This window comes from Rhagoletis pomonella, unplaced genomic scaffold, assembly GCF_013731165.1.
Source record: "Rhagoletis pomonella isolate Grant_MI unplaced genomic scaffold, Rhpom_1.0 Rhpom_scaffold_00030, whole genome shotgun sequence".
In the NCBI taxonomy this organism is placed as follows: domain Eukaryota; kingdom Metazoa; phylum Arthropoda; class Insecta; order Diptera; family Tephritidae; genus Rhagoletis; species Rhagoletis pomonella.
This window is the reverse complement of record NW_023458584.1, coordinates 215047-231764: the sequence shown is the minus strand read 5'-3', so window position 1 is coordinate 231764 and position 16718 is coordinate 215047. Positions and strand designations below refer to the sequence as shown.

Here is a 16718-nt window from a genome sequence, read left to right as displayed (position 1 = left end):
CGCATATGAAAGAGCACCAGCCCAACTCGCTTCAAATTTGAGTATGTACTTTATAAAATAAGTCGTTGTGAAGTTCACAGATGCTTTTTCGTAATTAAGAAGAAAAAAATAAATTTAATTTTGTGATCTGTCTGATGGTAATTGAACCCAGACCCTCTGGGCAGCAACCAACTTTATCAAGCGTCTTTGCACACTCAGCTACAGTCATACATGTAAATGTGTTTTAAAATGTTGGGTTTGAATCAATATCACAGCGCGCGATTAGTGCATTTGCGCAGACAAACATGTATCATGTATGTGTGTATGTGTTGCCACTGCTGTATATGCTTTGTTTACATATACTTTCTTAATTAAATATGAAAAAGCATCCGAGACGTGCAAAACGCCATCCGTGCAGTGAAAGATGCTTCATTTTAATATGGGCGTATTTGAATTGAGTATTTCCATTATACGTAGTGTTTGTATAATGGAAATATTCAATTTTGAACACTTTTCACATGATTTAAATACGAAAATTTTTAAACGGAAAAAATTTTAATTTTTACAACGCGTTTTTTTCTCAGTGTTTCAAATCGCCTCATACCAACTCATCTTAGTTCGCCTCAACTGACCTTAACTCACCTCAACCTAACTCACCTCATTTCATCTCAACTTTATAGCTGAAATACAGTGCCGGCGAACGGCTAGTTTACCACAGCGAAATTCTCGCTGTCAAAATTAGAACACCCACAAGCCACAACCAAAGCGAAATGCGAAGTTCGCTCGACGGCGTTTCATAGCAATAGATTTATTTCTATCGCCCTTTTGAGCGATGGCAGCTGTACGTGCAAAGGTGGCCGTATGTATTTATTTTTTGATTTTAAAGTTTTAGAAGGAAACAATATAAAAATTCGTATTTTTGTTGATTGAAATGAAATAATCACTCTTTGTTTTACATTTATATTTGTTATTATTTCCTCATTTCTAAGTATGGTTTAGTTTTTTCCAAAATATGGTCACCCAAATCATAAAGGCGACCAAATGGTACCAGCTGATTTTGTTTAAATAGGCGAAATAGCTGGGCGAAGGGTGAACGACAGCTTCGCCCAATTCAGCGAAATTTGCCCTTCGCCGGTATTGTATTTCAAGCATTAGTGGTTGAATTTCAAATGCTAGACGAACTCTAGTGAAAAAGAAATCATTGTAAAAAACAGGTATTTATAAAAATTTGGCATTGTTTTTGTTCGAGATAATGCTAGATAAATAAACAGTGTATGAAAATGAAATAACGTACGATAGCCACAAACATACCGCCATATATAGATTAAATCTTAAGTGTTTACATATAGACGTACATATGTATACATATATGCTTATGTATATGCCTCTACAAATATACAGAGGTGCTCGTGTATAGATTTTTAGTAAGCAAAAGAGTTTTGCAATTCTATACGACAGTCGGTTAGAATACGCCTACTGCTTTGAGGCGTTCAAAGAGCTAGGCGCGCGGAAACATTTTACAAAAGAGGTATTAGTGCTTTAAATATTTGAAAGCGCTTTAATAAAGACTTGAATTTTAATTATAATAATCTAATAATAAGTAAAGGAAAGTTGGAAAAATAGCGAAAATAGTCGTGATTTAAGTAATCAGCGATTGACATAACGCTTATGAATAAAGGAAAATACTCGTAATAAAAATAATAACTACTAAAAGTGAAAACTCCGAAAATTATCTGTACCAGCTAAAAAAAAAATAAAATCTCTCCTCCACTACGACTATTCCTGCCAACTCCAGCGCTACAAAATGGATTTCTACCTTATAATATTCACCACACTTTTCTCGCTGCTGATCAGCTACCTGCGCTACAAGTATCAATACTGGGAGCTGCTGGGTGTACCCCAGATGAAAATGAACTTTCTATTTGGTAACATCTCTCGCCTGCGTAGCATACCGAGAACGGAAATTGTAAGCGATGCCTATCAGCAATTTCGTGGCAAGGCCAAATTTGTTGGTACATACATCTTCACCAAACCATTGTTGGTAATACTCGATTTGGATTTGGTGAAGGCTATTCTTATTAAAGATTTCAATAAATTCACCGATCGTTTTCAATTTACTTCCGATCTTGACAATTCAATCGACGCAAATCTTTTTGCTCTGCACGGTGAGAGGTGGCGCCCATTGCGCATCAAACTTTCACCCACATTCACATCGGCCAAAATGAAGTTTATGTTTCCCACACTGGTGGCGGTGGCACGTCAGCTTGATGAGGCCTTCAGCAAGGAATTGACGCAAGCCAAGGACGGTGCTATTGAGCTGCACGACATGATGGCACGCTATACTACCGATGTTATCGGCACTTGTGCCTTTGGTGTAGAATGTAATAGTTTGAAAGATCCTAACGTAGAATTTCGGCGCATTGGACGGAAAATTTTCTATCCAAATTTTCTTTCAATACGCCTGCGCTTGTTTTTGATCACCTATCCGGGGATATTTAAGATACTAAAGTATTTTAAATTTAAGCGCGCAAATACAGAGGTTGAAGAGTTTATAATGCGTCTGGTGCGTGACACGGTGCGTTTGCGTGAGGAACAGAAAATTCAACGCAACGATTTTATTAACATGCTGATTGAGATGAAAAATACTAGGGACGATAACGGTATGCCTGCCATGAAAATGGAGGATATTGCAGCGCAGGTATTCATCTTCTTTGCTGCTGGATTTGAGACCAGTTCGAGTAATATGACTTATGGCCTATATGAGTTGGCCAAGAATCCGCATGTGCAGGAGAAAGCGAGAGCTGAAATTGTCAAAGTGCTGGAGAGGTACAGCGGCGAGTTGACTTACGAGGCGATGATGGAAATGACCTACTTGGATCAGGTGATCACCGGTAAGTGACACTAAATAATATAGTCGATAATTATTTGTATTAGACTGTATTTACTTTCTTAGAATCAAGCAAACAAAAGTTGGCCATACAGCCCTAGTCTATAGTATTTTCCAGACAATTTCGGAAAGAACCCATTTTTTTTTTGCTGAGCCAAGGTATAATTAATATTAAGTAAAATTCTTAGAGCAAAAAAAAGGTGGCAACCCTATTCCGAAATACGCTGGAATGAATAGAGCATACCTTGAGCGTATATGTACGGTTTTAAAAAAGTGGCAACTCTATTAAAAACATTTTTGATTTAGGCATCTTTAAAATACGGATGGTATTGGTATGCCCATATTATTGTGTTTTAATTAATTTGTAACTAATTTCGAATATAATATAAAAGCGAGTGAGCTCCAGAGGCTAATCGTATGCGTCCTAGGGTTAAAGTAAGTTATTTGAATGATTGAATTACTGATCTAACTTTATACATACGTATGTGCTCGAATAACAACCGCTTCATTTTCTCTTCTTTCTAGAAACACTTCGCAAATATCCTGCATTGGGATCGATTACACGTGTCTCAGTCGAAGCTTACAAGGTGCCCGATACGGACATTACACTTGAGAAGGGCACACGCATTTTCATACCAGCCAAGGAGATACATTGCGATCCGGATATTTATGATAATCCACACGAATTCCGTCCGGAACGTTTCGATCCAGTGGAAGTGCAAAAGCGTCATCCACAAGCTTTTCTCGGCTTTGGCGATGGACCACGCAATTGCATTGGCCTACGCTTTGCACGCATGCAAGTACGTGTTGGATTGATAACGCTGTTGAAATCTTATCGTTTTAGTTTTTGCGAGAAAACGCCAAAACAAATAGAGATATCTAAATATAGCATAGTGCTAGTACCACGCGGCGGAGTATGGCTGAAAGTGGAACGGTTGTAAACAAACATACATACATACTAAGTATGTACCTACAAATGGGCATTAATTGTTAAGATTATACATATCTTCATATGTATGTTGAGAAACAAACCAGATAAGAAATCGTTTTTAGTGCGTGATAAAAGAAATAGGTACACTGTCTATTACATGTATGTATACAGGGCCGATCTTAAGCAATTGGGTGCCGCAAGCGAATCACGCACTACCGCATAATAATAAATTTTGATGGCGCATAGTTTGAAAATAAAACATGTAAAGGCCGTGCTGTCTTCGGCTAAGCCAATTAGTGCATTTTAATTTAATTGTTTGCGAGCTAAACAAAATTGTTACTTTCACTGCATTCATTGGTATACGAGCTATAGTATAAACAAGTAAAAAAGTATAAGTTTGGTTTCAAATATTGTCCTTCCAACTTTCTCTAAACCGGTTACCGAGACACATATTTGTGGTCACAAGTGGGCCAAGCCGAAAATCCAAAACTTTGTAATAACCTAGTTTTCTGCTCTGTGGTTATGATTATCATTGATTTTGAGTCAATTATTTTCAGTAGTTTCTAATTTATCGCAGTTTTCGTGTTTCTGTAAATTACCATTATGTGGAAGGTGGGCAGGGCTATTGCCCGATTTCAGAGATTTTCAACAACCTAACTGAGACGACGATTTCTAGAGTAACATTTTTTCCAATGAGGCCAATGAGCGGCCTCTTGAGACGCTGAGCCCCTCTTCTGTCCTTTCCTTATTTATTTGCCAACCCTATTGTCTAGCTTGAATCAATTCGTGTCAAAAGACAATTCCCCCATCTCCATGGTCTTGCTGTTTTCCATTATGTTCTTGTGCGGTAGTCTTAGAGGAGGGGTAGTCATTTCTTAGTAATAATTCCCGACAGTATGCAGAATGTAAGCGTGACCGGAGCGCTTATCTTTCCATAGCAACATACTTTTTAGTCTGAGGGCCGAAGCGGCGGCCACGTAATTTCCTACAAGATTTATTGCGGTCAAATTGGTTAAGACTTATAGCGATATCTTTGGGCTGATCCTTAGGGTACTTGAAATGCATAAAAGCGCTGTTCTTTGAACCTTACTCAGTAGTTTTAGGTAACTTGCCTTTTGAGTAGACGGCCACCGTACAAGGATTCCATATACTAGTATTGGCCTGACCACAGACGTTTGCAAGTGTATAATACATCGCTGGTCTTCCTAACTCTTGCCTCTATATTCAGTTTCCGCTTAAGTTTACTGTCTAATATGAGTCCCAGATACTTAACATTCTCATTCAAATGTATCCCCACACCCTTAAAAATTGGCGGGGAGACTGTGGGGAGCCTGTGTTTTCTTGTAAAGAGAATTACTTTGCTTTTATCGGGATTCATTCCGGGTGCCCTACTCTCTGTGAAATTCCTTAGCGTGGTGATATTATAGCTTAGAATATGCATAAGCGTCTTAAGATATTAACCCTTATGTAATAAGCTCCTTTCAACCAACCCGACGAGCGAGTGTAAGGAGGTTTCCGTAGATTTGCCTTACGTATAGGCATATTGCGCTGCGGAGAGCCTACTGGTGTGATACCAACCACCTACATAATCATCCACTATCCTTTCAAAACTCTCTACATTTGGTACCATTTCTAGGCAAACGAACGCAATCAACAATGAGCCAAAACAGTATCACAAAAGGTTGCTATTCCAACGTCTGATATCATCTAAGATTTGAATGAGGGCAGCCGTTACAATCCAAGCTAACTTTCGTAGTCTACTTGTCTTATGCGAATTTAGGTTTCTTCTACCGATCTTAAATGGATTCTTCAATAATACTGCAGGCGCATTATTGCAACATTATACTCATGTCCACACTTAGATTACAAGCTGTCCTTTTAACAATCAACACATCAGCCTACAACGTCGCTTAATTAGACACATATACAACGCCTGAATCACAAACACATACGCGTGCAAATTGTATAGCGACTTTATGACACCAGATTAAATTAAATGATAAGTTGACACATTACACGACAACTTACAAGACGCTGGCGACACGTGTGAATGTCAGCTGTTTGTCAGTGTACCCGCATCAAATCACAACAGCGAAGGGGTTGACAAACGCCAGCCAATACGCTGTAGTGAAAACACAAGCTGATGCAAAAGTTAACTGGTTCCCCAACTGGCATAAAGTGCTGCAGTGTTCTGCTGGTCCGATAATTTTTAACAAAAATGGACATCGCTGCTTTGCGACCACCAACTTTAAATTAAAATAAAAACGCCTAAAAATCGCCAATCTGGAAAAACTGAGAAATTGCTCTCCTATATACAATCCAGACTTTCAGAAACACTTGGTTTCATAAGTTTGCCAAAAGAAATAAAACAAAATTGTCGTACAATGTAACAAAAGTTATTACTTTGTGATTCATTCCTATGAAAAAATATTTGTTAAGTGCAGAATGAAATTCCGCTCCGGTGGGTTACTGGAGAGAAGCCTTTCTGACCATATGGATGACCATCGCCTGAAAAATTCGTTCTAACCCTTGAAATTCACTGAATTGACATTGCATTAGACGATGTTGTACTCATGGTTAAAGCTAAAAATATGGGGATACCCTTTACGAACTGACCAAATGGTATCTTAACGCGGTTAACAACTGGGTAGCCAGAAGTGTCCTCGCCGCCAATCCAAGTAAGACAGAACTAGCCTTATTCACTAGAGGGTATAAAATCTCTGACGCTGGTTTTCCGTCTGTTGGATATCAGCGCTTACAGCTATCTGACAGCATTAGATTCTTGGGCTTAATCCTTAGGAGGCAGATTTCGTGGAGACCAATCACCGAGGAAAGGGCAAGGAAGGAATCAGTTCGAGCGCGTGCTTTACGCTGCCTTAATTGGATTAGAGGATCACTACGGATCACCCTTACGTTGGCGCTTAACGTAATGCTGAACCTAGTGCCTATTGACATTGGCAGGTAATCGCCGATTAGTTTCAAGGAAACCAATTGGTCGACCGAATTAAGAACTGGACAGTCTGGAGTACTGGAGGCGTCGATTTCATCCCTGATCGCACGGATTACTGCGTCACCACAATGGCTTCTAGGAACTTCTTCATTTCCCCATTTTCCCTCGGCTCAGTTGGACTCCGGGTCTCAGCGATATTACGCGAAACTAGATGGCTGACGAATATGGCAGGGAGCAAGGTCTTTGTGGCCGAGGGTGGACAGGGGCGGTCGAGGGCACTGCTCACACTTATACAGACACAGCTGTCACTTTTAGTAGGGTTTGGGGTTTCAACCGATCACTGTCCAATCGGTTTTCACGCAGTAAAGTTGGACATACTACCTGATCCCTTGTGTCAAAGTTACTTGGAAGGTGACAAGGTGGAGTCACCTCAAAACTATCTTCTTAGGTGTTCAGCGTTCGCTTGGCTAAGCTTGAAATACTTGGCCTCGCAAATCCTTAATAGCCCAAAGAGCTCTGGTAGCCGTATACTTACTTACACCGTGCCAACGCGTTTTATCGAGCAAGTATTGGGTCCCGTTCATAATGTGCAATCACCGAGGACAATCTTCTTATTGTCTAAGTGAGCCCCTTACTTCCGGAACTGCCACCCAATCTAACCCAAGTGCACAACAAGAGCGTATTCAAGCGAAAAAAAATTGTTAAACAAAAGATCACTTGGCGCCAAATCGTTATTGTCTTAGTTTGACATTATTTTCTCATTGTAGAAAAAGAATTCCTCCCATCTTAGAATGTATAACCTAAGAATTTACACCAACCTTTTTAAAAAAAAAAAGTTACTTGAGATGCATAGCAAACTGTTTGTAAGTTACTTGGTGCAGAACGACTACCTTTCACTGCTGGGTATTCACAAGTCTGTGTGTATTCATTCACGCATGATACGCGTACTTGTGTGTACATTAGCTTGATAAATATGCAATAACAAAAACAATGCGTTTGCGCTTAGCGGTCGTCATTGAGCCGTGGTGGTAAACAAACATTTAGCTATGTGGCATAGAGATTGCACTTTAAATTGAATTCAGTTCAATTCAATTCAATTCCATTCAATTTCATTCGATTTAATTTGTGTATGTGACATAATTATTGTTACAACAAACAAACAAACGTGAATCTACGTTGCTAGGTTTGTATATATATATATATATATGTATATGTACACAAATTATTTGTATACAGTAGTGAAATTGTAATTGCAATTAAGCGCATTATTAATTGATAAGCATTTAAATGCCACACGCTGTGCGCACACAAAGTGACATACCACAGTCACTGATACAAAAGACAGATTTGCATATGCAAGCATACATTATTACACTCGTACATATGCACATATTACATACGTGCATTTGTCATACAAACACAGTATTAGTAAATTGTTAATGCTATTAAATCAGTAGAGCAGCAAAGATAAGTAGACTTCATTTTAAGCAATTGTCAAATGAGTATTTGTAGTTCAAAAAAAAAAAAAAAAAACACTATGCTACGTACGGCTACAGTATTGGGCCATCTTCATGCTGCGCCTGCATTTCCATTACGGCACCCGCGTGTAAACATGGAGTGTGCTTGCCTCAAAGCACACGCTAGCTCGCCGGACCTAAATTCATGTGATTCCTGCCAAATTCTCACCGTGCCATACAAAATAAAGAAGAAAAAGTAAGCGCAGCTTGGCCACACTGGAGAAGTGAATCTTACCTTACATACATAAATATGTATCAAGTTTGTCTCATAATCAAAATACTATAGACATGTATTTCATTGGTTTAAAAATGAGAATAAAACGATAGGATAGTTAACATAATGTTATAAGCTTAAGGTTATATATTGTTTATATTCCTACCTCTATCCCTTTCGTTATATTTACACTTGTAAGTACCAAAATAATAACAGATAGACCCATTAAAATGTATAGTTATATGATCAGAACGTCGATCTGAGTCGGTTTAGCCATTTTCTTCAGATATGGCTCTTACTTGTTTACAAATGAAAATAAATTTGAAATTTTTATTTTATATTTAAATTAAAATAATTGACTTACTTTACTTCAATCACCTCCAAGCGGATTCGAACCTGATATCTCAGAACCAGAGGAAAGCAATGAATCGCTTTTTAGTTTGGGTTTTGGCAATTCAAAGACAGATGACGCCGATCGTATAAGTGTTCGAAATCGGCGAAATGGTAGACCATCGCTTTAGCACATACTAGTTAATGAACTAGTATTTTTACTAGCTGATTTGGTATTTCACTGCGGAGAACTGGTACAATTATAGTCCATAACGAAATGGTATGACTTTTATTCTTCAATAATAATTCGTGAACTGGAATTTTTGCATACTGGTTCAGCTTTTCACTGAGAAAAATTGTGCGATATGTAGACTCAAGTTTCAAGGTTATAAATAAAATATCCAGGGGAAAGCTAATACTCTACCTACGTTCTAAATACCGTCGAAAATATATTGCCAAAATTCACATTTATAAATCGAACATTTATTTGAAAATCTCCCTTCATAAAGCTCTATAAATCTATGTTGTTTTTTTACGAATGAAGCCATAAGAGTAACAACAAAAAGAAACTTTTAAGGCGCAGTTTAACACGCCGGGTATTTGATAGTATTTCAATAAACATCGTGAACGATTTGAGAAATAAATAGGGCTCAAATAATTTCATATTTACTTTCACATCCACTCAAGAACTTCATCTCATAACTAAGTAAAATAAATCAAAAGCATTAAAAATTTACTTTCTTTAGCCAGCAAAACTTTGATCCTCTTAACTCATTCGTCTCACGTATGTATACAAATAAATAAATAATATCCGTAAAGGCCGCAAAATAATTTCTCAGGCAAAGTTAATTAAAATCAATTTGTCGCAATCTGTCAACGCGTCTTTTAACCGCAAAACCACCGACAACGCGAGCCCAATTACTTATTTATTCAATTTGTACAACTCATATTCATGAACGTTAGGCATTCTTGTAGCCTCACCTCCGTGGCGATTGATACCCGTAGAATGCTGGCTGATAGGCTTCTGAATACTTATATACAGTAAATTAAAATGTACCATACCATATTATAAACAAGCAAATTTATAAAACATTAAAGAAGCACGCCAGTATTACATTTTTGAACAAAATTATTCTTATAAAAAATTCATATAAATAGATATAAATCTCATAACACCTTTTCAATGATTCACTAATTTCCCACCTCTATTCAATTACACTACCGACACTGTCTTCTCCACCATTAGCTTCGCTATAAAATGACAACCGGCAAATTAAGATATACAGCGGCAGCATGAAGAGCAACGGATGAGAGAGCCAGTCAGTCAGTGATAGCATGAAAAAGTTTGCACAAACCCCAACCACCCAACTTTATCGCTGTACATCAAACATACACATCAACGCCGGTAACGACGATTAGCTTGGTAACGACAAGCAACGACAGTTATAAATTATGATGTTGTGACACTTGGGAAGATACGATTACTTCCTACCCCGCCAATTCTATTTCAGCATCGCACACATAAGCGGGTTTTAGTTTATCTCGGCGTTTTGATGTTTTTTCCTACCTTGGCTATTTTTGTTGTAAAATTCACTGTAATGAAAGCCAATCAAAAAATCAGAAACTTAATTTCTTTATACGCTTCATTGGAGCCGGGGGACTCTATTGTAGCAGTTGGGCTTTTTTGTTGTTGGAACGTGGTTGCATAGGTGGCTTGCAGTAAGTATTTGTGAACTTAAAATCAATGTCTCATGCCAGCGGCTATGAGCGCAGCTCTAAAGCACCTCCGAATGGGGCGTTGCTGCCACCCGGGATATCTTCACGGTTAGTATGAGTACCGATCACAATGGACAGCGTACACCCGGATGAAAACCTGACGGCTCAAAATTGGGGATATTTCCTTGCAGGCCTCTGCCAGCTTTATGAGAGTATTTTTCAGAAGAATCCTAGCCCTGCTTCTGCCGTTCGCGACTGAATCATACCGAGACCGTATTAAATTGGTCTCTTGCACCGATTCGACTCTACAAGGGGACTTTCTATTCTCGGAGAAACCCTCTAATCCAGGATACATTTTGGATCTTATGCAGTGTATGATGCACTACCAGTCCTTGAGTGGAAAGTAGTGAAGGTCTGACCTGAGATTAGGAGAAGCAGCGTTATTAACGAGGAATCTCTCCCACTCTTTGTTGCCATCAATGGAGTCTTCAGTTACGGATTTACTTCATTACCCTCAAACCACAAAAAAATCGGTTGCCTTAGAATGTCCTTATTTCCAGTAAGGCAGAAAACGCCTCGAGTGATCCTGCCTCTGGCATAGAAGTCAATTCGGCTCCCGAGGTCACTCGTCAGATGAACGAATCAAACAGAAATAAATAGCGATAAGCAATCCGTTTCTGGTGACATTCTGCTTTAACCGCTGGACCAGGGATTTCAAGAAGATGTCGAAGATACTCCAAACTACAACCTTCATTACTCAAAAGTAGCATCTACAGCTCTCTTCCTGCATCTTAATGATAAAAGGGAAGAGCTAGTTCTTGTTCAAGAGTCCTGGGCTCGAAGGAGCTCCTAAGGTTTGATCCCAAACATCTCGAAAACTAGAGCAAATTGTATATGAGCAGATTCTTACTCTACGGAGAATATATGTATTATAGAAATCAGATTTTAACAGATTTGCCCCAACATTTTTTTTGGCCAGTGTAATAGAATATATCTTATAGAAAATAAAGTATTTGTCTAAAGCCATACTGGCAAGTAATTGTGGATTACTTTTCAAGAAGGGATATTTTATATATAAACTTGAAGAATATTTTAATAGTCTCTCGAAAAAAAATTATCACTAAAAGAGTTTCTATCTCAGCCGAATTTCAGAAAATAAAGCGAGAAAACTTTGACTTCATCGTTTACGCCAACTATAAACGAGCAAGTAAAATTTTTGTTGCACAGCGTAACTAAATCCTGTTTACAAGATATTCACGATGTTTACTAGCATCACTTAATTGTTTTCGCTATGTATCACCTCCTTATGTGTGCGCGACACTTAATTAAATTTATTAGTCTGTGATGTCAGCTGTCAGTTTGTTTTCTGTGTCATCAACAGCCTAATTAAGGTAGAGCGTTTTCTAAGTTTAAACGTATAGAAGAAATTAAATGTCTTACACAAGTCGGGGAGACGGTGTGTTGTTAAAAAATATATTTATAAATATGAAATTTAATTCCTAGAAATAAATATTCAAAACGGCGAAAACTTAATTAAATAGTATTGAATCAACTGAGCAGATTTATCCACAGATATTATGACAACAGGGCGGCCGCTTTGGTGTAGTGGTTAGCAGTGCGGAAGCGCGCAGGGCCTGCGTTCGAGCCCATTTTTTGACTAACAACAAAAATAAAAAATGAGATCAGTTCAGCGCCTTCGTCTTGACTTGCGGACTGTGCAGCCGCAAAACTTTAACTTAGAATACGAGATATTATTTAGAGCGCATTCAAGTTAAAAACTGTACATGAAATATTCGTTTTGATTTTATGGAATTGAATTGAATAAATTAATACAAATTCAAAATATTAACAAACAGAAATACAGAAGCAGATCCATATTGCAATTGCAAATATGTGAGTCATCAGCTAATAAATATGTATGTATATGTCGTGACAAGTATATTTTGTTACTTAATATTTGACCATTGCTATCTGTGATTACTTCGATGCATTTAAATTTCGTTTTATAATGCATAAATTTGTATTACTTTTTTTTTAGTATTCGTCTTCTTGTTCAAGTTCGTGTTTATGCTCGCCTTTACATTGTCTTCATCTTCGTACTTGTGTATAAGTTAGCTAAGCTTAACTTTTCAAATATATGGCAACCCTCCTTAGAATAATTTAAAAATAAGTACTTACCTTGCGTCTGACATGGTGATATTTATTTTAATTACCTGATAGATTCAGTTAAATCAAATTTTTTAAATACGTGGCAACCCTCCTAAGCATAGTTCCGAGATTAAGCATTTTTACACCCGTTTCAATTGATATCCATCTTTTAATAATTCCTTCAAATCATTAAATAGTTTAGGATTAACTTTTTAATATTAAAATTTTCAGACTAAAAACTTTTTATCACTCACATAACTTACGTATAGCATATGTATACTTCGAAGAAAAACTATCTTTAAAACAGTTGGTAAACCTGTTCAAAGTCTTTTAAAACCACAACCTAGTAAAAACCCTACTTCTTCTGAAAAACATATTGTGATACATATTTGAATTATTGAATTCCCTTAATTCAATTTGAATTTTGTTTTTAAAACAGGTGGCAACCCTCTTAAGTGTAGTTTAGTCTCTTCAAAGCCATTTGGTTAATGTCCATATTGTAGTAATTTATTTAACCTATTTCATACAATAAATTTAACTTTTGTAAACAAGTGGCAACCTTCTTCATAATATTTTCAAACTCCAACCTCTTTCATCTTACACCCATATCGTGATACGTATTTAAATTGTCTAATTTCCTTAGTTTAAGTTGAACGAAATTTTTAAAACAGGTGGCAATCCTGCTACATATTGTTTAGAAATACAATTTTTCCAAAGCCATTTTGATTGATATCCATACTGTAGTATCTTATTGTATACATTGAATCTAATTTTTTAAACAGGTGGCAACCCTATTCAAATTAGTTTTCAAATAAAACCGTTTTAAACCTTTTTCGTCTGAGACCCATATCGGGATACATTTTTAAATTATCTAACTCCATTAATGCAACAATAATTTGCGGTGGCAACCCCCCTACATGTAGGTTGGAAATAAAGTTTATTCAAAGCTATTTTGATTTAAAGTAATTTATTTAACCTATTCATACATCGATTTTAACTTTGCAAAGAGGTGACAACCCTCTCCGCAGTAATTTAATACCGCAGCCTCTTTCGTCTGAGACCCATGACAAATATTTCAATTTTCTAATTTCCTTAGTTAATGTGGAACTTGAATTTTAAACAGGTGGCAACCCTCCGGCATACAATTAAGAAATATAGCCTTTTCTATCGATATCCACTACATAAATTATTAAATTTAAATTTTTTATGAGGTGGCAACTCCTTCAACAAATAGAAAATAAAAATTTATAGCACATCTACAGGCCAAGCTCTTTAATTTGACAAATCACTTTTGAAAATCGAATGAACGGAAGGGATCTGGTGATATTACAACAAACAAAAAAAAGAACAAAAGCAAAAACATTCCGGCGGTTTTTCGGGCATCTTGTTAATACAAAAATTAGCTAATTTTTTCAACAGTTAACTTAAGTTAAGTTAAGTTAAGTTAATTAACACGCAAATCCCCTAAAGTAGACTGTGTCAGTGTCAAGGTACGTTTACGCTATGTCGTTGACTGCTAGCGCCTGTATTCTACGTCAAAAACAAAAAAAAAAAAATGTTAATAAATAGCAGTCGCCCATGGGCACAACTACGGGTCTAATTCTGTAATGCTTCTCATAAAGAAAAAACAATCGTCTTGCGGAGTTGGCGTAAAAACTCTAGGTACATCTTCTTTTTTTGTGACAACATCAAATCGCACGCCACAAATGGGAGGAAAAGATCGGCCAGATACTAACCTATTCTGTTAGCGCCAATATATTATTAGGTTTGTTCGTCGCGCAAAAAAATGTGTACGAATTTTTACGAATTACCATGATTTTTGCCCAAATCGCGTTCCTACAGACCAAAAAATTATCCATCACTCAAAAACTGAGAGCGCAAAGAGACGGTTCTCCTGAGAGAAGTTGAAATCACGAAAAACATATGATTGTGGCACATGGTTGCGGTTTATGTCGTGTCGTGTAAAAATTTATAAACACGAGCGATTTTTTTTATGAAAAAAGGAAGTAAATACTTGTTGATATAATTAATTTAGTTAATTCCAATGATTTGAACTTAACTCGTCTGAAAAAATTGTATTCGCAATCGGAATGTAATTGCAACCAGAGTCGATTTAAGAAACCCGACAACTAGTATGGTAAAGAAATTGAAATTTATGCTAACGAGGGTCAGAACAACAAGAAATATACATACATGTATATCCTGTTTTTGTAAATCTGAAAGAATTTTAAAAATTCTATAAAAATTTATCATGTTTGAAATGCAACCGTGGACACCAGCTGGCAGGGAAACTTGCAAATTTCTGCACGAACCTATATTTTCCACGAACAAACCTTTTATTATCACAACAGTCAATAATATGTAAAGAACTACTTACGGGCATCTTCCTTGTGCGTGCGCTATGAAACATACATACAAACATAAATGACTAAAATCAATTCGAGCTCAAAAGCAATTTAACTATAATTAAAAAATTCCGTACCTTATTTTGCCCATCTACCATCTTACTTAGTAGAAAGCTAGCAGTTACGAAATCCAATTAAATGCCCTTCAAGTTACCAACACGCCCTCAACTGGCAAGCTTTACGTAAATTTCGCACCACATCCGACGCATGTCAACATGGTTACATAGCGACGTTCTCACTATATTCCCAGCCCAAAACAACAACTCAGTTCTCTGCACACCCTCATTCGCACTCGCCAGCGCAAATTGTTTGCCATAATTCTTCAATATTGGTACCTGATTGTGTCAGACACGTAACGGTGCCCTCTTCTCGGCAGGAGTCCTGACCACATTTTTGTGCTTCTATTGTTTTCCATTTACTACGAAGTTGTCTTATTTTTTTCGATTTTCTATTCAACTCTCCACTACTCACTCTTTCCTTTCACTAAAACTAATTGTGCTAATATTTTAAACTGCAGGTGGTTTACCCTACAGGAAACTTTGTATTTGTATTTGTATACATCGGTGCGATTTGCAAACTATTTTTGAATATTTTTAAGGAAAGTAATAAATATTTCAAATTGTTTTTTTAAGAAATCTCCAAATCGTACGATTTGCAGCACGTGTCCGATATTCTTTTTATTATTTGTAACCGTTTATCGATTTTGGAAAAGTAATTTTGTTGACTTAAAAGTCAGTTATAATAAATGCTATTTAACATTTAGGGCCGTTTTCTGAAGTAAACTTTAACTTTAAAGCTCACTTTATATTTGAAGGTTGGGTTAAAAATAAAGCAATGCCTAAAGTTAAGCATTTTTATTGTCGTTTTTTGACGTATGTATGTTTCTTGGTTGTAAATCAATTTAAAACCGATAATAAACTGCTTTACTTTAGACACAATCACACACTTTAATGCAACCTTTAAATATAAAGTGAGCTTTAAAGTTACATGTTACGTGAGAAAACGGCACTTAATGGGTAAAATTTGCGTAAAATGCCTCTAGTATGGCACAGCATAGCAAGACTCAAGTTTCTCCAAATTATTTAAAACTTGTAAGGAGTGAACACTTTGTAAGACTTTCTATAAAAGCAATCGAAAATGAAAGTATTAATAAAAATGCTTTAATATCTACATACATACATTAGGGCGGGTCAAATTTTGTCTCTTCTTTGTTTCGGCGACTGACGTATTCTACTTACAATTCTGAACAAAAAAGTACATACCCAGCAAAAAACAGGATTACCACAGAAACGAAAGTGGAAATGAGCTAGGCGATGGGAATCGCTTACCCTTTCGCTTCAAGAAGGCATTATTTTAACATGGGCATGTCAATTATACTTAAAAATTTTTATTTTTAAATTTTTAATTAAGTTATTCGTTTTTTTTATTTATGGCCTTATAAAAATTATAATTAAAAAATTTTATTGTTTTTTTTATATATATGGCCTTATAACAATTATAAAAAAAAAATTTATTGAGCTTGAGGCCGGTTTTAATGAAAAACTATTGTTGCTCAATAAAAATGTTTAATTATAATTGTTATAAGGCCATAAATAAAAAAAATAAAAAATAACTTAATTAACAATTTAAAAATATTTTTTT

General features: G+C 36.4%; 1 protein-coding gene across 1 annotated transcript; it reads left to right on the top strand.

The window, feature by feature from the left end:
* Positions 1-1453: 1453 nt before the first annotated feature.
* LOC118749667 (cytochrome P450 6a2-like) lies at positions 1454-3807 on the top strand. Its single transcript, XM_036484465.1, has 2 exons — positions 1454-2870; positions 3392-3807. Exons 1-2 carry the CDS (start codon positions 1784-1786, stop codon positions 3805-3807), a joined length of 1503 nt encoding a protein of 500 aa, XP_036340358.1. The 5' UTR covers positions 1454-1783.
* Positions 3808-16718: the final 12911 nt, after the last annotated feature.

Bases quoted from the DNA above. Each gene is read 5' to 3' on its own strand.
- LOC118749667 (XM_036484465.1), top strand. From the start codon at position 1,784: ATGGATTTCTACCTTATAATATTCACCACACTTTTCTCGCTGCTGATC. The intron at 2,871-3,391 runs GTAAGTGACACT...TCTTCTTTCTAG, and splicing joins CTTGGATCAGGTGATCACCG to AAACACTTCGCAAATATCCT.